Here is a 22,075-nt window from a genome sequence, read left to right as displayed (position 1 = left end):
TAAATAATCAGGAACTTACATAAGTATATACAGTGAATGAGATAGAATCAGTATGAATGAAAAGAATGTAACTTTATAATCTAAGGCTTTTTATTTTTTGGGTTTTTGTATTTCCCTTATCTTATATTTTTGACTTTCAACTGTAGAGCAGAAAGGGAAAATCTTGGGTTGATTGGAGTAACTTAGTTGGGAAGTATATATAGTGGAGGTTTCTATGTTTGCAGATGATAATAAAGCCAAGGATTAGTTTATTTTAGTGTTTACAGGTAATCATACTTTTTTTGTATGCCATATTTTGTCAAATTTTGGAGTCTCCAACAGATTCAAGTTTTTGTCTTTTCTTGATTGTAAATGAGAGTTCAAATTTACAAGTTTATTTATTGTTACAGACAAATTTGAAGTCTCAAGATTTTCAATTGGTAAACTTATATACATGCATTTGTGTGTATGCTTTCTGCTTCAGTTACCTGTTAAATTTGAACTTGGAAAATGAATTACTTGTTATCTTTTTTTCATGGCATAATACATAAAGAAACACACAAACCTGGCCTTAGTTGGCAACTAAGTACCCCAACTTTGAAAGTGTACATCTAGACACCTCAACTTGGTTCAAGTGACAACTAAACCCTCCAACTCGTGCCCACAGTATCTCGTGGACTCCGACATTGACGTGACACAAATTTTTGAGGTGTCTAGATAATCATATTGTAAGTTAAGAGTGTTCAGCTGCACAGTGAACACGAGTTGATGTGTCTAGATGTGCATACCCAAAGTTGAAATGTGTACTTGCCAGTTAGAGTGTCTTGTTTATATATTATGACTCTTTTTTTCTACTTGTAATCATGATTGATGATTTTCTCAAAGAGAAATCTTGAAAAGTTGCAAGAGTTTTTAAAGCTAAACCACATAAACCATACTCATCATATCTATCATGCTGGTATTCAAAACAAATTATGCCTCAATTAAAAATCCAAACTAATAACTATTGAGCTTTGTTATATGAATCATCTATATCCATTCTGGCTCTTTTATTCAAACTTAGGACTCGTTATTATATTTTTTGCAAGCGTCACGTGAAGGAGTTATACATTCACATCAGAGTGGTTCACGAAAATAATGCCTGTAGAGAAACTTCCACTAAAAAAGAAAATAAAAAAATGAAGAATTTGACACACAAAAAGAATAATTTCTGTGCAACTATGAAATGAGCTCAGTGAGCAAAAAACTGAAATTTATTATAGTAGCTGAAATTCTCCAAAAAATTCTCTTTGCCTAGCTTATGCACATTTTATGCGTATGCAAAACTTTACATTCAGACTCAAATTTCACTTATCTCCTTTGGAAATTCAAGAACTTGATGGCATAAGCAAAAACAAAGCAAAAGAAAACTGCCCATACAACATGCATTGCAGCAACAACTCCCAGGAAGTCATACTCAAAACCATAGCTTTCCTTCAGATACAACTTCAATGATACCTCACCACCTCCTGGTATCTCAATGAGATTGCTTTTGTCGCCTACTTGAGACGTTACAAGGCCATATATTGTCCATGCCACTGGAGAGCCCCAATAATACCACCTCCACCATATAGGAATTTGCTGCACATGAAATTACGGTTTCATCAGAAAGATGCACAATACAAAGATCTTTCTTCATATTATTTTGATCATGCACTGCTTGGTTTACTTACCGTTCTTGAAATAACGAAACCAGAGAATAAGTTCCAAAAGCTGAGGAAGAAAGACATTACGATTGCAGCAATGTGGTAGTTTGGGGTGAGTGCAACAAGCATCATTCCATACATCGTGAAGTAGACGAAGCACATGAAAACAAAAAAGTAGAACAAAAAGAACTTTCCAGCCGTAAACTGGAATCCAATCATTGCGAACAGAATGAGGCTGTAAATAAATGTTTGAAGCGCAATATAAATAGTCTCTATGACCACCTGCATATGGCACAAGTATAAATCACTTATCAATGACCAATTGATTTTCCATAAATTTTATAGCATATGTTTTATTGAAGTTACTCTAACCTGAGCAAATGCATAAGGGAGTGCTGAAAACATTCCTGCTGCTTTCTCTCGATAAAAGACTGTCCTTTCTATGGCAACAACAGACTGCACGGCTGAAGTATTAGTTCCACCTAGGAACATAACAGCCGCATATATAGCTCCAATTATATTTAACAGGTCTTGTTGTTTGGACCTGTTATCATAATTAATCTATGAGGAAAAAAGTGATGACAAAAGTAGAAAGATTGTTATTATGCAATGTTAATTTTGGGACTCAAGGAAGAAGATTTACTCACAATTGGTTCCCCTTATCCCAAAAGATGATTCCAAATATTAATCCTATCATTGTTGTCATAGCAAACCGAATGGCATTATACTGTGGATGCCTCCAATAGGACAAGTGTTGTTTCCAAAAGCAAGCCTTGCACTGTTCAAAAAATGGTTGGGAGAATTTCGTGGGGAAGTGAAGATCTTGGGATCCTGGTGCGGGAACGCTTAGTTCTTTGATCAGTTCTTGATTCCTCCTGCAAAAACCGGTAAGGACGGTCCAAGGTTTAGTAATATCAAACCAGAAGAAAAATAAAAATACAACTATTCAATCTTTTGAATTACCTATACAGCTCAGAGTTGGCATAAATGTCGGCAAAATCTACTTGTAGTTGAGCTTCAACAGCCGTAGCCGAGACATCCAGCATCCAGGTAGCAGGATTGATTCCCTCTTTGATTTGAGGAACCCCTGGAACAGACTGAGAAAAAAACAACTCTTTAGTTGCTGATTTGTTCTAATGGGGAGACTCCCACCCTCATAATATGATAAAGATATGATCCTAACTTGAAAATACTCGATCAGCAGGTGAGAATGATGACCAAGAGGCCCTGCATATATGACTTGTCCTCCTCTTTTCATCAGTAACAGCTGCAAGGAAATCATTAGACATGATTATGAGAACAGTTGCAATACATGAAATGGGTACCCACAAGTTATGAAATACAACATTGCTTGCACTAACTACCTCATCAAATGCTTCGAAGATATCTATGCTTGGCTGGTGGATAGTGCAGACAACAGTTCTCCCAGTATCCACAGTGTTTCTTACAGTTCGCATCACAATTGCTGCAGCTCTAGCATCAAGTCCTGATGTCGGTTCATCCATGAAAATAATAGATGGATTTGCCACAAGCTCTACAGCTATGGTCAGCCTCTTTCTCTGTTCAGTTGAGAGGCCATCTACCCCTGGAAGGCCAACTAGGGAGTCTCTCAGAGAATTCAACTCGACTAAATCCATTACTTCTTCGACAAAATTCTAAACAGGACCAAAAATCAAAGTTAGTCCTTGGCCTCCTCTTCTACGAGAACTGTCAGGGTTTTTAACAGAAAATAGAGTAGATTTTTACACGAAGATAACAATGTTGAATGAAATGTTACTAGTTGACCAAAAAAAAGAAAAGAAAACAGAAGCACAAAGACTTCACTGATAATACAATGTCAGAGGATAAGACAAGTGAGCCCACCTTCCGTGTTTGTTTCTTTACATCTGGAGAGAGACGCAACCAAGCTGAGTATACCAATGACTCATAAACAGTAACATGTGGAGAATGGATGTCATTCTGTTCACAATAACCACTTATGCGAGCAAAAGTTGATTGATTCTTTGGATAACCAGAAATACTGATGCTTCCTTCAATGGAGCCTTCTGTTTTCCTTCCTGCTAAAACATCCATCAGCGTGGTCTTTCCAGCACCACTTACACCAACTAAGGCCGTTAGAACTCCAGGCCTGAAAGCACCACTAACATTTCGTAGCAATTGGAGACGAGTATCCTCAATTCCTTGGACTTTCATTTCCTGATAAAGTACCACAACTATATAAGCCACAGAAGTTCATATTCGACTCCTCCCCTGCCTTTATAATACCAAGTCAAGAATTCAACAGGTTGTTTGGTAACTCAGGAAAGATTTTTCTTTTAGAAACTTTGATCATAATCTCTATAAGATTGTTAGGAAACATTTCCCTCTAGTTAGCCAAATGATCATTAGAACATGGTACTAATCATGCAAATCAAATAGAAAGTTCTGAATAGCCCTAGCAGCCAGTTCTTTGAAAACATGACATGTTATGCTGTAGGTCTAAAGAGTAGTTGACTAACAAACAACACATAACTTTAAGACATAGACAGAGAGAAAGACAGAGAGAGCGAGAGAGAGAGAGAAATGCGCACACACACAATATATATTCACAAAGTGTCCAGCTTCCCTAAGATTGTTAGGAATTCCTTGAGAAACATCTATTCTTGAATACCAGATAATTAATAAGAACTGAATCATAGCAAAGGTAACGTTTAAATAGCAAAAAATGTTACTTACAGCTGGCATATTGACGTAATAATTCATATGATTAAATGCAAGGGACAGGGGCTGGAAAGGAAGCACCATTCCTCTTTTCTTGGCTTCTTCACTACTTGAGCTGTTAGTGTCCCTTATACCCATAGATATACCTGTAATAATCATTCAGGTAGTCAGAATATGTACAAATGGTAAAAGAAAAAGAGGATTCAACATCTACCATATAGTGTCATTGATTGCAATTTATGAAGGATGGTCATATGCAGATGGCCATACCACCACCAGAATCGCGCATTTCAGAGATGATTTACAGACCTTTAGGAATTTTTCAATTGCAGATGCACAATCCAATGATATGAATATTCTTAAATCTGGATTGACCAACCTCGTACCGGGACATGGCTCTCCTAACTGTCTTTTTCTCATTACATACAAATATGCAGAAACACACTTGGGGATAACGTCCTAAGTTTCTATCAAGGTCTCCCACTAGATTCTTACAGAGGTCAAATACTCATCAATTCACAAATTTAATGAAAAAGGTGTTCTCTTTATTAGAGCTCAAGAAAGGGAAAAACTGGTATTTTAAAATTTTTGAGATACTATAAGAGACTCTTGTGAACTCGCAAGAATCCATCAGCCATCTCCTGCTTCATTGTGACTATGCTTGGATAATGCCACAGGATATTGAATGTCTACTATCAGCTTGGTAACGACAGCAAATTGACAGAAGATTAGAACACGTTTGGAGGACCATTCCGTTATGCATCATGTGGATCATCTGGCTAGAGAGGAATAAAAAGTGTTCCGTTGAGAAGCATCTTTCTTCTGTTAAGTACAAATGTATACAGGTTTATAGAACCTACATTATAGTGGTGCAGGAGCAGTTAGATAGAGTGTTTTCTTAGAATTTTTGGATTCTCTAAGGAAGTAATTTGGCAGGGAGCTTGGGCATCCTTGGTACTATTACATCATAACATTACCTTACTTTATAAAAATAATCATTTTGTACAAATAAAAGCTGTAGCCATGAGAAATGGATAGATGCAAGAGTCTTGACCTTCAGTCATCGGAGTTGAATTTGGTGAACTCCGCTCTGTTTGCTTCTTTTTCTTACTTCTGTCATCATCTGAAATAACTGACCTAGAATCTCCAAGTGCTGCATTTTTCTTACAAGATCTGATCAGAACCAAAAGACGATTCTAAAACTATAAATAGTACAGACTATCTGGGACTTACGGTTTAGGTATGTCAGCGCCAAGATAAAGCAAAAATTGAACAAAAACGAGAATGCAAATAGGGCAACAACACAGAGCCAGAAAACATGGTCTTCTGTATACATGCTCCTTGCCTTTAGAAGAACCTTGCCGACTGTTGGCTCAGAAAATCTTGTGTCATTGTTGGGCTGCAAAGAGCAACGGATAGGATGTCTCAAGATAATTAATGTTGATGGAAAATGTCAAAGCAATAAATGCCGTCATTTTTATGAACTAATGGTAGAGCTTACAGTACTCCATCTTTCGTCCAGAAACTCATTGATGGCAATTGCATTCTGTCCATATGTCATAGGAGAAATATAGTAGCCCCATTGCATCCATGGTTCCAGGTCATCTGCACCAGTACACAGAAATGCATTCAAAATACTGGACATGCCATGTGAAACTTCCATATTTGTAGATTATCCTGCCCCTATAGTCCAAGACTATAAAAGAACTCTCAAGAGTAAACCGACCTTTTGCAACGATGAAACCACCAAGCACAAAGACTATCAGTATTGTGAAAGTTGTAAAAGTGCTAGCAACTACTTGAGTCCTTCCAAGTGCAGCAATAAAACGGAAGAGAGACAGAGCCGATAGATGCAAAGCGAAAAATGCCAAGAATTGGCGAAAAAACCTGAAAATTTCGCAGGTGCAAGAATGTAATTTTGGATTCATATAGTTCCTAAACTAATTGTTATATGTGCACCATAAATTCACATTGACCAAATATCATGACTCATCAGCCTAACAATTGCACCACAAGAATTTTGGGTTGTTCGGAGTGAACAGAGAACATACCTACTTGCAGCAGGAGCAAACCCGATGGTGTAATAAGTAAGCACGATCCATATCAGTGATTCCACAAAAGAAAGGGGGATTCTTAAAAGCCAAATGGGAAGAGCGAAAGCCCAAGCTGGGTAAAACAAAGAATCTCTCTGTTTATAAAACACAGGAAGTCTGATAATGGTAAGTGCAAGCTCTGCTGTACCATTAAACATTATATTGATGAGGCTGAAAAACAAGGCACCATAAAATTTGCCTCCATCTGCGATCTGACCAGTTTTCATCTCTGTTCTAAAGAATACTGTAAAGGTAATTATTGACGTCACAGTGATCTGGAATGTCTTAAATATGTATAAGAAGGAATTCCGCTTCATCAATAGCCATTCCCTTGATAAGCATGCCTTGAAGAGTTCCATGTTGGAGATACCATACTTCTCAGTAACCAGTGCAGCAGGATGGGTTTTTCTTTTGTCATAAGGAACTCCAAGTTCATCAAAAAGCTGTTGTCCAACATGAAAATTAGTAAAGCGTTCTACAAATTCAGCCACTGAAATATACTTGTAAGGTTCATTTCTTCTGAACCAATACTGTTCTTGATCCTTTAGAGAAGTAACCTCTTGCAGGAAGTCAGCAACTCCTTTCCTTTCTGGGCATTTGAATCCAACACTCTCGAAAAACTCCAAGACATTCTCACGTGGACCTTGGTAGATAATTTTTCCCTCAGAAAGCAATATAATGTCATCGAAAAGATCATAGGTTTCTGGTGCAGGTTGAAGCAGAGAGATTATCATGGTTACATCCATAATATGGACCATCTGCCTCATGTATTTCACAATTTGAAAGGTGGTTGAGCTGTCGAGGCCAGTTGATATTTCATCCATGTAGAAAACTTTAGCAGGACCAACCAACATTTCTCCTGCATTCAGTGAAAAAACCAATTTCACATTAAATGTTGTCACGTGGCACATGCACCTAGAAGAAACTCAGCAAACCTAGATGCTGCGAGAGACAAGACGCAAGCAACAACGCTTATGTGATGCTCTTCCCTTGATTGACATGACATTCCACATACCTGTTGTGAGCCGCTTTTTCTGTCCACCAGAGATACCCCTTCTCATATCATCACCGACCAATATATCAGCACATATATCCATCCCAAGTATCTATAATTCACTTCAATAATCAGTTCTAGGTAGTTTGTACATGCAGAAATAATTACAAGTGCAACCAGGAGTCTAACCTTAAGAACATAGTCTGTGACCAGACTAGATTCTTGGCCTGCAACAGCAGTAGCTTTCAAATATGCATCCATCTCAGGATCAGGTTTGATTCCTACATCCTTTTCACGCCTTGACAATTCAGTAAGCAGCTCATATCTTGTTCCAACTCCTAAACAACGTCCTGCAAAATCCAACGTCTCTCTAACTGTCATCTCTCCATGATGAATATCATGCTGACTTATATAAGCACATGTCCTTTGAGGAATAAATTCTGACAGGTCATGACCACAATAACTGATTCTTCCATTCACCTAAGAGAATAACACATTGCCAGCAAAACACCACTTAATTAAAACTTTCAGGCCTTAAATTGAAACTCAAAGTTCAAAAGTCACTCACTCTTAAGTCCTTGTCTGGAACCCCGGCAAGTGCTTTTAGCAATGTAGTTTTCCCAGCACCAGGAGGCCCCAGAAGTAGTGTCATCCTATAAAATACAAGAACCACAGAACATATAAGTGAGCTCCAATCTCTATAATGCCCGTCCCAACCATCATAAATAAGACTAAATAAAGTGATACATTTTTTATTTTTTAACCCAATGGTAAGCTAATTGAGATGTACCTAAAATCCTTTACTGTGCATAATTTAGATTCATAAGTTAACTCTAAATGAAACTGTAGTCTGATGAACATACCTCGAGGGTCTTATGATTCCATTCACATCGCGTAGTATGTTGACAACCCTTTTCTTTGAAGGGACAATCTTGATCTTTTGAAGAAACCCCTGTGAGATTTGGATATGGAAAAAAATAATCAAATCATCAGTACATGTACCATATTTTGTCAGCTTATTTAACAATTACAACGACCAAACAAATTAAATGAAAACTTTAGCAAGTATACAAAACAACAAAGCCATTGTTATCAATATAATATTAATCTAAATTATTGTAGATTAAATTTTGATTGAAATGAAATAGTACCTCTACAAAATTGATGGAAGCATTCCATAGAGTAGGCAGTGCTCTAGATCCAACGTATGCATCTCCATCAATACAAAGGTGCTCAAATCGAACTTCAACTTTCGGAATCTCAATTCCAACCCTGTTCCATGCAAAAGTTGATCAACACATAATTAACTAAGATCAAGGAAATTTGCTACATTTGTTTATTTTCACTCACCTATCGGTCCTGTCTCTGTATCTACGAAGGAACCTCTCATTATCTTCTTCAACTAATTTAAGAATACCTTCTAAGAGTTGTTTCCTATCTTGTAATCCAAGATGGACAAGATCAATTTCGTGATAATTCGTCTCTCCATCATCCAATGTTTGCTTCAAGATCCCTTTCCTCAGCCTATCATACGTAGGAAGCTTCTCAATAGCAGCCCATTTTAGCTCTTGTTCATCGTCATTCTCCCTTGTACTTCTCTCGAAAACATCACTTCCTGGTGCAGTACCATACATTTCCCTAACACCAGGTGAAGTACAACTCGTACTCCTTGATCCAATACTCATCCCCGGGCCACCCCTACTCATGGACCGCCGGCTCAATGACTTGGCCCGCTCACCCCGGCCTAATGTTGCCTCCATTCCTTTTTTTTTTTCTCTCAAAAATCCTAGCTTTCGTACTCTAGTGAGTCTCCGAGATCCTTCCAACCACCTATGCTAACAGGATATCTATCTAACCCAATCCTATCAAATTCACCCTCTTCAAGAACACAAAAACAAAAAAACACCCTTTAAATCCTCTGTTTCAATGAACTCTTTACCACTCATAACAAACTACAAAGAACAATTCTGTTAACAGGATATCTATCTAATCCTATCGATTTTACCCTCTTCAAGAACACAATAAAAAAAAAAAAAAAAACACCCTTTAAACCCTTTGTTTCAATAAACTATCTGTCACCCTTACCAGAGACCAATCCTGTTAACACGATATCTATCTAATCCAATCGATTTTACACTCTCCAAGAACTCAAAAACATAAAAGCGAACTCTCTGCCACCCATAAAAGTTAAAATAGACATTGCTCCAATTCTCTAACTTCTATCAAAACCCCAAGTTGAGTAACTCAAAATACAAACTCAATATGGAAAAATTCAACAATGGGTCCACAAAAGATCAAGAAAGATTCCAACTTTATCCTAAAAATTGCATATGTAGTTCTAATAAAACAATAATTAGAGCAAACTTTTCACGTTTCTACTAAAAAAAACAAGAACAAACTAATAGACCCTATCATGCAGGAGATAAAAATGGGCAAAACTCAAACGACGTAAACCCCATAATAATCAACAGACAAAAATAGGTACCAAAAAAAAAATTCTTCACAAACCCCAGAAACGTATCAGTGAATACTTGCAGAAAAAAATTTAAAAAATTCATGGGGTTGATTTTATATAGTGATGAGATGAACACTATAGTAATATGTTAGGCTTTATGATAATTAATTAATTAATGCATGAAAAAATGAGTTTAGTAGAAATTTGAGTTAATTAATTAATGCTAGAGTTACGCAACTTTCAGTCTCTGAAGAAGTGTTCGATTAGGAGATAAATTATTCATGCTTAAAATTAGTATCGGGTTGATTGGTACTTATCCACTATATATCATAAGGAATAATGATTTCAGGTTATGGATATGTATCAAATTTATTATATTTAAAGGGTGATATAGTAAAATTATTATTTTATTTATTGATTTTTAAGAGGTATATCAAGTCAATATATACTAAACAAGTCAAAATGGACAAAGGATGAAGGTAATTGTATTTTATATAAAATATAAAATGAAATAATCAATACACAAATAACAAAATTCGGTATATAATTAAACCTTACATAATTCTTAGTAGCAACCAGACGACCATACTTTATAATGTTGGTGGATTGTAGATTATTAAGATAGTATTTTTGTAACTTTTTAATTTAATCTAAAGGTTAACAATCATTTAAGTATTAGTTGAAACAAAAAATACAAATCTAATGATAAATATATTCTTATAGGAATTAGACGCCATGGAAAGTCATTCCATTTTTTAATAAACTTTGTGTGAATTCTAATTAGTTTGATCCAATACGATAGGTGAGTACTGAATATCGAATGAGAAATCATTATATTTTAATAAATGAGATAAATTTATCTATAGAGTTAGTTGAAATAAGATCACCCTTCATCTTTTCGAGCTTGCACTATTTTTTTAAAAATGTTATTGCATACCTTATGCACATGTTTAATGTTATATATGTGATTTTTTAAAGTACTAATCAACACAAAATGTATGTGTGACATAGAAATGCACAATGCAACATAAAATGCCCATATGATGCAAGAGATGTACGTTCGATTTGCACATGTATTAATTTTATTCAATATACTTGAGATATTTACTTAAGTTTTGACTTTAGACCACCAATTCTATTGAGTCGCCCAAAGTGGATGAAGCAGAAGCAAAAAGTATCAACATATCCTTTAAATATTGTTGGGATTTCAGTAAACCTCAAGCTGATTAGTAATAGCTATAATTCACACATTTTCTGTTATAACTCAAGTTTCACTTTATCTCCTTTGGAAATTCAAGAACTTGATGGCATAAGCAAAAACAAAGCAGAAGAAAACAGCCCAAGCAACATGAACTACAGCAACAACTCCCAGGAAGTCATACTCAAAACCAAAGCTGTCCTTCAGATACAACTTTATTGATACCTCGCCGCCTCCTGGAATCTCAATGGGGTTGTTCTTGTCGCCTATTTGAGACGTTACAAGGCCATATATTGTCCATGCAACTGGAGAAGCCCAATAATACCACCTCCACCATATAGGAATTTGCTGCATATGTAATTATGCTTTTCATCAGAACAATGTGCAATATAACGCGATATTAAGCAGTGCTTGGTGTACTTACTGTTCTTGGAATGAGGAAACCGGAGAACAAGTTCCAAAAGCTGAGGAAGAATGACATTACGATTGCAGCAATGTGGTAGTTTGGAGTGAGTGCAACAAGCATCATTCCATACATTGTGAAGTAGACGAAGCACATGAATACAAAGAAGTAGAACAAGAAGAACTTTCCAACTGTCCAGTGGAATCCAATCATTGCGTATAGAATAAAGCTGTAAATTAAAGTTTGAATCGCAATATAGATAGTCTCTATTGCAACCTGCACATAGCATGAGTACAAATTGGTTTTCTAGAAAATGTTGCACTATATGCTTAATTGATGTTACCTCTTACCTGAGCAAATGCATAAGGAAGTGCAGAATACATTCCTGCTGCTTTTTCGCGATAAAAGACAGTCCTTTCTACAGCAACAATAGACTGTACGGCTGAAGTATTAGTTCCACCTAGGAACATGACAGCAGCATACATAGCTCCAACAATATTTAACAGGTCTTGTAGTTTGGACCTGTTGTCATAATTAGCTATAAGGTAAAAAGTGATGACAGAAAAAGGTAGATTGTTATTGCGCAATGTTAATTTTGGGACTCAAAGAAGATTACTCACAGTTGGTTCCCCTTATTCCAAAAAATGATTCCGAACATTACTCCTATCATTGTTGTCATAGCAAACCGAAAGGCATTATACTGTGGATGCCTCCAATAGGACAAGTGTTGCTTCCAAAAGCAAGCCTTGCACTGTTCAAAAAACGGTTGGGAGAATTCCGTGGGGAAATGAAGATCTTTGAATCCTGGTGCAGGAATGCTTAGTTCTTTGATAAGTTCTTGATTCCTCCTGAAAAAACCGAGTAAGGTACCAAACGAGAAGAAAAAATAAAAATACGACTACTCAATCTTCTAAATTACCTATACAACTCAGAGTTGGCATAAATGTCAGCAAAGTCTACTTGAAGTTGAGCCTCAACGGCCAGAGAAGAGATGTCCAACATCCAAGTAGCAGGATTATATCCCTCTTTGATTCCAGGAACCCCTGGAATAGACTGAGAAAAAAAAAACAGTTCTTTAGTTGTTGATTTGTTCTAATAGCAGCCCCCCAACCGCAAAATCTGATAAGGATATGATTCTCACTTGAAAATACTCGATCAGTAGGTGAGAATGATGACCAAGAGGCCCTGCATATATGACTTGTCCTCCTCTTTTCATCAATAACAGCTGAAAGAAAATCATTAGACATGATTACGAGAAGAACAGTTGCATCACAATAAACGGGCATCCACAAGTTATGAAATCCAACATTGCTTGTACTAACTACCTCATCAAATGCTTCAAAGATATCTATGCTTGGCTGGTGGATAGTGCAGACAACAGTTCTCCCGGTATCCACAGTGTTTCTCACAGTTCGCATCACAATTGCTGCAGCTCTAGCATCAAGTCCTGATGTCGGTTCATCCATGAAAATAATAGATGGATTTGCTACTAGCTCTACAGCTATAGTCAGCCTCTTCCTCTGTTCAGTTGAGAGACCATCTACCCCTGGAAGGCCTACTAGGGAGTCCCTCAGTGGATTCAACTCGACTAGCTCCATTATTTCCTCAACAAAATTCTAAACAAGACCGAAAATTGAAGTCAGTGCTTAACCTCATTTTTCACAGAAAATAAAGTTGAGTGACTTCACTGATAATACGAAGTAAAGGATAAGACAAGAGAGAACACCTTCCGTGTATATTCTTTTACATCTGGAGATAGACGCAACCAAGCTGAGTATACCAATGACTCATAAACAGTAACATGTGGAGAATGAATGTCATTCTGTTCACAATAACCACTTATGCGAGCAAAAGTTGATTGATTCTTTGGATAGCCAGAAATGTTGATGCTTCCTTCAGTGTAGCCTTCCGTTTTCCTTCCTGCTAAGACATCCATTAATGTGGTCTTTCCAGCACCACTCACACCAACTAAGGCTGTAAGAACTCCAGGCCTGAAAGCACCACTAACATCTCGTAACAATTGGAGACGAGTCTCGTCAACACCTTGGGCTTTCATTTCCTGAAAAAGTATTAGAACCGTATTAAGCGACAGAAGGTCATATTCCATCCCNCCCCCCCCCCCCCCCCCCCCCGCCTTAAGTGATCAATTTTTTGCAAACATGACATGTTATTGCTGTATCACAGTATTCATTCAGTCTGGAGAAGTTGGCTTGTATGTCTAAAAACTGAACTATAACAAAGTTAATGTTTAAATACCAAGAGATGTTACTTACAGATGGCATATCGACATAATAATTGATATGATTAAATGCAAGGGACAGTGGCTGGAAAGGAAGCACCATTCCTCTTTTCTTGGCCTCTTCAATACTTGAGTTGTTAGTGTTCCTTACATCCATAACTATACCTGTAACAATCATTCAGGTATTCAGAATATTTACAAGGAGTAAGAGTAGAGAAAGGATTCAACATCTCCTATATCATGACATTGTCTAAACGTTGATTGCATTTTATGAGGAACTAGAAAAATACAAGAGTCTCTACCTTCAGTCAGTGGAGCTGAAGATGCTGAAGTCCATTCTGTTTGTTTCGTTTTCTTACTTTTGCCATCATCTGAATTAACTGATCTAGAATCTCCAAATGCTGCATTTTTCTTACAAGAAACTGATCAGAACCAAAAGCCAATTCTAAAACTTTAAAATAGTGTATAAAATATGGGACCTACGGTTTAGGTATGTCAGTGCGAAGATAAAGCAAATGTTGAACAAAAACGAGAACGCAAATAGGGCAACAACACAGAGCCAGAAAACATAGTCTGAAGTGTACATGCTCCTTGCCTTGAGAAGAACCTTGCCGACTGTTGGCTCAGAAAATCTTGTGTCATTGTTGGGCTGCAAAGAGCAACGAATAGGGATGTGTCAAGATAATTAATGTTGATGGAAAATATCAAACCATTTATGCTGGTTTTTTGATGAACCAATAATAGTAGAGCTTACAGTATTCCATCTTTCGTCCAGAAACTCATTGATGGCAATTGCATTCTGTCCATATGTCATAGGAGATATGTAGTAGCCCCATCTCATCCATGGTTCGAGGTCATCTACACGAGTACATAAAAATGCATTCAAGATATTGGACATGCCATGTGAAATTGTCAATATTTTATGACAAGGGAACCTGCAGTCACTAGGGTAAGCCTCGCTCTAGTGTAATGGCCCACAAACTACACAGTAGAGGTAAATCGCACTAGGCAAGCCCCGTGCAACGATCTCGACCGAGAAAACATGCAGGGGGTTTCAAACCTGAGACCCCCCAAATTGGGAGATATCCTGCTCAACCAACTCGGCCACATCTCCCTGGACCTATGGTCCAAGACTATAAACAACTCTCTATAACAGAACAGAGAAGTTTCCAATTCCCAAGAGTGTAATAGAAAACAAACCTTTTGCAACAATGAAACCACCAAGCACAAAGACTATTAGTATTGTGAAAGTTGCAAAAGTGGTAGCAACTACTTGAGACCTTCCAAGTGCAGCAACAAAACGGAATAGAGATAGAGCCGACTGATGCAAAGCAAAAAATACCAAGAATTGGCGCAAAAACCTGAAAAATTTGTAGGTACAAGAATGTAAGTTTGGATTCATATAGTCTAATATAACTGTTATATGTGCACCATAAATTCACATTGGCTAATCTGCCTAACAAATAAGCCACATTTCGCCACAAGATATTTTGGTTGTTAGGAGTAAGCTAAGAACATACCTAGTAAAATCAGGAGCAAACCCGATGGTGTAATAAGTTAGTAAGACCCATATCAGTGATTCGATAAACGAAATGGGAATCCTTAAAAGCCAAATAGGAAGAGCGAAAGCCCAAGCTGGGTAAAACAAAGAATCTCTCTGTTTAAAGAACACAGGAAGTCTGAAAATGGTTAGTGCAAGCTCTGCTGTACCATTAAACATTATATTGATGAGGCTGAAAAACAAGGCGCCAAAAAATTTGCCTCCATCTGCGAGCTGACCAGTTTTCATCTCTGTCCTAAAGAATACTGTGAAGGCAATTATTGACATCACAGTGATCTGAAATGTCTTAAATATGTATAAGAAGGAATTCCGCTTTATCAATAGCCATTCCCTCGATAAGCATGCCTTGAGGAGTTCCATGTTGGAGATACCATACTTCTCAGTAACCAGTGCAGCAGGATGGGCTTTGTTTTTGTCATAAGGAACTCTAAGGTCATCAAGAAGTTGTTGCCCAACATGAAAATTTCTAAAGCGTTCAGCGAATTCAGCAACTGAAATATATTGGTAAGGTTCATTTCTTCTGAACCAATACTGTTCTTGGTCCTTCAGAGAAGTAACCTCTTGCAGAAAGTCAGCAACTCCTTTCCTTTCTGGGCATTTGAATCCAACACTCTCGAAAAACTCCAGTACGTTCTCACGTGGACCTTGGTAGATAATTTTTCCCTCAGAAAGCAATATAATGTCATCAAAAAGATCATAGGTTTCCGGTGCAGGTTGTAGAAGAGAGATTATCATGGTTACGTCCATAATATGGACCATCTGCCTCATGTATTTCACAATTTGAAATGTGGTTGAGCTGTCGAGGCCAGTTGATATTTCATCCATGAAGAAAACTTTAGCAGGGCCAACCAACATTTCTCCTGCACATTAAATGTAGTCACAAGGAACATATAGCAAGCTGGATAGATGGTGCGGGAGACAAGACGAAAACAAATGTTATACGATGATCTTCCTTTGGTTGACGTGATATTCTACATACCTGTTGTGAGCCGCTTCTTCTGTCCACCAGAGATACCCCTTCTCATATCATCACCGACCAATATATCAGCACATATATCCATCCCAAGTATCTGTAATTTACTTCATAATCAGTTCTAGTTGAGTTTGTACATGGAAGAAAGATTACGAATTCAACCATGAGTCTAACCTTAAGAGCATAGTCTGTGACAAGACTAGATTCTTGGCCTGCAACAGCTGTAGCTTTCATAAATGCATCTATTTCAGGATCGGGTTTGATTCCTGCATCCTTCTCACGCCTTGACAATTCAGTAAGGAGCTCATATCTTGTTCCAACTCCTAAACAACGTCCTGCAAAATCCAGCGTCTCTCTAACTGTCATCTCTCCATGATGAACATCATGCTGACTAATATAAGCACATGTCCTTTGAGGTATAAACTCTGACAGTTCCTGACCACAGTAACTGATCCTTCCGTTCACCTACAAGAACACATTGTCACACGACGTAATTAAAACTTTCAGCCTACATATCGAAAGTTCAAAAGTCACTCACTCTTAGGTCCTTATCTAGCACCGCAGCAAGTGCTTTTAGCAATGTAGTTTTTCCAGAACCAGGAGGCCCCAGAAGTAACGTCATCCTATAAAATGAAAGAACCGCAGAATCAATATTGGAGTTCCAATCTCCATAATTCCCCTTCCAACAATACTAAACAAAGTCATATATTGTTTTCTTAACCAATTAAACCAGACCTCACTTTTTGGTACTACACTGAGCATGTTGTTCGTAAGCTTATTGAGATATACCTAGAATTCTTCCGTGTCCATAATTGGGATTCATTAGTTGAAGAACATACCTTGAGGGTCTTACGATTCCATTCACATCACGCAGTATGTTGACAACCCGTTTCTTTGAAGGGACAATCTTGATCTTTTCAAGAAACCCCTATGAAATTTGAATACGAAAACACAAATGAATTCACCTGTTTAACAAGTACAACAAAACTAAAGGAAACAAAGGCATTGTTGAAATGAAACAGTACCTCTACAAAATTGATTGAAGCATTCCACAGAGTAGGCAATGCTCTAGATCCAACATATGCATCTCCATCAATACAAAGATCCTCAAAACGAACTTCGATTTTTGGAATCTCAATTCCAACCCTGTTCCATACACACACATATATTTGATATTAACACATAATACACTAAGATCAATGAAATTTGTTATTACATTACTCACCTATCAGTCCTGCCTCTAAGTCTTCTAAGAAACCTCTCATTATCTTCCTCAACAACTTTAAGTATACTTTCTAAAATCTGTTTCCTATCTTGTAATCCAAGATGAACAACATCAACTTCATGATAATTTATCTTTCCATCGTCCAACGTTTGTCTCAAAATCCCTTTCCTTAGCCTATCATAAGTAGGAAGTCTCTCAATAGCAGCCCATTTTAGCTCTTGTTCATCGTCATTTTCACGTGTACTTTTCTGAAAAACATCACCACCTCCTGGTGCTGTAAACATCACTTCTCTAACACTAGCTGATGCCCAACTCCTTGAACTTACTGATCGAATACTCTTACTCATAGATCGACGACTCATTGACTTGGCCAGCTCATCCTGGCCTAATGTTATCTCCATTTTTACACTCTCCAATACAATCAAACACAAAAAACACCCTTTATATCCTCACATTCAATGATCAAACCTGTAAACAGAGAAAACAGAACGAAATTTTACAGAAAAATAACTACAACAACAATTTTGTTAACATATACATTACTCCAATTCTCTAACTTCCAACAAAAATTCAAGTAGCATTCATAAGAAAACAAACTCAACATGGGAAAATTCAAGATCTCATGAAAATAACGGACGCGAATCCATAATTTAAACTCTATCATTCAACTTTTTACCCATAAATCTATGTTACGCGTATCAGTAAGGTGTTCAACATCTACTGTATATATATAAAAGTAATTTCAATCATATATAAACTATGTAATTTCTAACTGAAGGATGTTCGTATGATCCCCTTGACACTACCTAATTCAGATGAACCTGATGTTGCTAACACTACGAAGTAACTAATAATAATGCAAACACACAAAATTGGGGAGGGGATAAAATAAAGAATGAATTGAAGATTATACATAAACACAAAAATGTACCAGTAAAAAGGAATTTAAGGATTTTTCAAGCAATTCATGGTATAAACAACTTTGATACACAATTTATGTATTTAAAATTTATAGTACAAAATGTGAAAAAGTGTGTGTATATATAGGGTTGGCAAAGCTAATTTGGCTTAGGCAAATAGAAGTTATTAATGCATGAAAAGTGTTGAATTTTCTATAGAAGTAATTTGTTTGACACGGGTTGTTCTTTCTGTCTAAACTTTGAGACTTTTATTGGTTAAATATAAGTGTGAACTAATTTATTTCAGCTAAATTCATCTCTGATCATTTCTACTGTTTTGACTTTCTTTAATAAATGTAAAATTTCGATATTTATAGATATTTTGTATAAATTTGGAAAAAATATATATTAAATTTACCTAAAAACCTATACGTTACATGTTAAATTCGTCTGTAAATCAGAAATTCTATTAAATAGATTTTAGAAAATTGTCACAATGAAGTCAAATCTATTATCTAAGCAATTTTTTAAGCAAATCTGTTATTATTTTAAAGTTACTAGTGTCCAATTGTCCATATACAAATAATCAGAAATTGCTACTAATCAAAAAAGGATATTCCATTTAATAGCTTTTTTTTCGAGGAATTAAGATTTTTGGCTACTTATAAAATAAATAGATGAAATGATCGTTTCAGATATCGTATCATAAGAAACGAAGATTTCTAATAAAAATGGCCTAAAATTTAAAAAAGAAATAATAAGTGTCCTAAAAAAAATAGTTATTCATATGCTTTACTATTTTTAATTCTTGTATAATTATTTGACGAAAGAGATTCAATTGAATATTGTGGACCACTTAGCTCCACATTTGGGAGGGAAATAAGTACAATAGCAAATAAAGGCAAGTCAAATATAGAAAATTTTAATTTCACAAAGATAATTTACTTACCGAAAAATTAGTCATTAGGTAGTATTGAATCTGTAGCTAGAACTCTAGTTAACTAGACTTGTGAGGAGGAGGGTGGGGTTGAAGAAGGTAGTCAAAGGCGGCAGAAAGACCAATTTTTTTTATTCTTCTTTTGGTTTGGCAAATATTTTGATAAGAGTTGCAATGGGTGCAAAATTAGAGAAGAAGTAGCATATATATATAGTTTTTATTCAAGTCACAATATTTAATTAAAGCAATAAATCCAAATAAAAAGGAACATGATTAATTATCATGCTAATAAGGTTTTGGTTATAGTAAGCAAAAATTAAGTAGCAAAATCTATGAATAATAATGTCTTAAATAATTCAATTTTATTTCTTTAATTGGCTTTCTATCTTGATATCTCTCATTTTGATTCACATAATCCTCATTGTATCTACCCTTGTTAAACTAAAAATTAAAATTAAAGGTCTAAAAAATCACAAAATACGAAATATGTTCAGAAATATATACTTATGAAAGAGCAATTAAGGGTGTGGTTTAGTGATCAACGAATTGCGTTGAGAACCATAAGGTCTCAGATTCAAACTTCTATTTAGACCAAAATAATGGATGATCTATTCTCATTTGTTCTTGCGCACCTTGATAGACAATATCAAAGTTTCATATTGATGATGGGAGGTGATACTTGTTGCTAGTGGAAGATGACAGATATTCCGTAAAATTAATTAGTCAAGATTCACACAAGCTGAATCGAACACCATTATATATATATATATATATAATAGTAATAATTATCTTAAATATACTATGCATACACATATAGCTATGGTTTAACAACTATTATGTACAATAATAAGTTAGTAGAAAGATGTATCAACAAATCATGCAACTTTGTATTTATCTGTCTTGTTTGATGTATTTGTCTTTTCATTGTTTTGTCTGTTTTTAGTTACTTGTGTCTATAAGCTAAAACTATTTTATTCCTAGCTCTTTTTTTAATACCAAAAATCAAGTACTTATCAATGCCAATAGCTAAAATTGTCTATCCAATAATATCGATATATATATATTAGTTAAGAAATTAAATATTTTATTATGTCTCATATAAGGTAAATATTGGTCGCTTTCGTGTTATTACAAAATACAACTATCAACTATGGAAATGGTCAATTCATCTTCATTTATGAGCCTGCAACATGAATTCATGGGTAGATATTGTGCAAAAAAGGATATTTTGGGGTCAGATATTTATATTTTGTTCTTTTACTTTTAATATTTGTGAAATTGAGTGTTTTGAATTTTAAGAAAAAAGTTGTGAATTAAAATTTCGTGTTAGATTGGATGATAGAGATGGTAAAGATATGATCAAAGTAAGCAAAATTAAAGTCGATGAATTATGGCATGCAAGTGACGACATATATACTAATATCAGTACATGTTATATCCAACTAATTTATTTTATGTTTTAAATTACTCTCTAATTATGTATCGGATCATTATAATTTCAAAACTACAAATAAATAAGTATGTGACATTCAAATCATGATATATATGATTGACTTCATATTTAGTTCAATCCAACTATTTTATATATTATATTGCTCACAATTATATCGGATCATCATAATTTCAAAGTTACAAATAAAAGAACAAAATAAATTACACTTTAATTAAAACTAGAACAAGCAAATGATGATAGATCAATATATCTCATCTTCATTTTACCTATTTTGTTAAATTATTCACAAGTCATATCGAATCTAAATGACGTGATATTTATCTTCAAAATTCTACTTATTTTGTTATATGCCAAATTAGTATGATGGTATTATTTGTCATTCTACTATCGCGTTAATTTATTCAAGCCAGATTAATATAACTTAGTATTATCTTTTTATCTTACTTGATACTGTTTATCTTGTTCAATTATTCACAAATCATATCGAAATAAATGGAGGGAGGGGGGGACACGAACTAATCGAAGGGCGTTCGACATTCATTATATTTCTATTTCTATTATATAGAAATGTGAAGACGACCGGACGACCAAGGGTATAAAAGTAATTTTACCACTAGGTTTATAGCTCTAGAACCATCAGCTTATACTAATGGGGACATTCTAGATATTTTGCTCTACCTACGTGGCAACCTATCATCCACACATTATTCTATTATTATATAAGAGGGGGTTGATGATGGGACATTAGAATGTCCCATCATAAACTCCCTATATAATAATATAATATAATAAATCATTTTTTCTACTATATAATATATATAATATATATTTATTTTTCTACTATATAATAAAATGGAGTTTATATAATATATAATATAATATAATATAATATATACATAAACTCCCTTTTATTATATAGTAGAAATAAATAATATATATATATATATATATAATATAATATAATAAATAATTTATAAATGACTTAAAATATTTAATATTTAAAAGATATATAATAAAATAGGTTGACTCTCAAAATTCTATCCGGGTCACATATATTGGGACAGAAAAAATAACATATATCATTTTAAAATTACCAAAAAAGTATTATAAATAATAATAATTAACAACTTAAAACATCTGAAAGACATTTTAAAAGGGTTAATTTTGTAATTTTATCCATATCACATAAATTAGGACAAAGTGACCAGCAATGTAGGTTATTTGAAAGTTACATAAAAATATTATAAATCACAATAATTAATAGCTTAAAACATTTTTTTT

General features: G+C 35.2%; 1 protein-coding gene across 2 annotated transcripts; it reads right to left on the bottom strand.

The window, feature by feature from the left end:
- Window positions 1-1,217: 1,217 nt before the first annotated feature.
- LOC125843991 (pleiotropic drug resistance protein 2-like) lies at window positions 1,218-17,976 on the bottom strand. Of its 2 annotated transcripts, none has more exons than XM_049523207.1 (20): window positions 17,506-17,976; window positions 17,306-17,426; window positions 17,120-17,208; window positions 16,819-16,903; window positions 16,455-16,745; window positions 16,287-16,377; window positions 15,267-16,167; window positions 14,947-15,107; window positions 14,501-14,604; window positions 14,230-14,395; window positions 14,049-14,147; window positions 13,781-13,911; window positions 13,234-13,566; window positions 12,833-13,123; window positions 12,649-12,732; window positions 12,427-12,560; window positions 12,128-12,355; window positions 11,858-12,029; window positions 11,529-11,783; window positions 1,218-1,599 (listed from the first exon to the last, which is right to left on the bottom strand). In XM_049523207.1, the coding sequence occupies exons 1-20, from the start codon at window positions 17,904-17,906 to the stop codon at window positions 1,330-1,332; spliced, it is 4,407 nt and encodes a 1,468-aa protein (XP_049379164.1). In that variant the 5' UTR covers window positions 17,907-17,976; the 3' UTR covers window positions 1,218-1,329. The 2 variants fall into 2 exon arrangements, with proteins under 2 accessions (XP_049379164.1, XP_049379163.1); XM_049523206.1 differs by lacking the exon at window positions 1,218-1,599 and adding an exon at window positions 11,069-11,452.
- Between the last annotated feature and the right edge of the window lie 4,099 nt (window positions 17,977-22,075).

The sequence above is a fragment of the Solanum stenotomum genome, chromosome 11 (genome assembly GCF_019186545.1).
Source record: "Solanum stenotomum isolate F172 chromosome 11, ASM1918654v1, whole genome shotgun sequence".
Taxonomy (NCBI): Eukaryota; Viridiplantae; Streptophyta; class Magnoliopsida; order Solanales; family Solanaceae; genus Solanum; species Solanum stenotomum.
The sequence above is the reverse complement of the archived record's forward strand: the minus strand, read 5'-3'. Positions and strand labels throughout refer to the sequence as shown.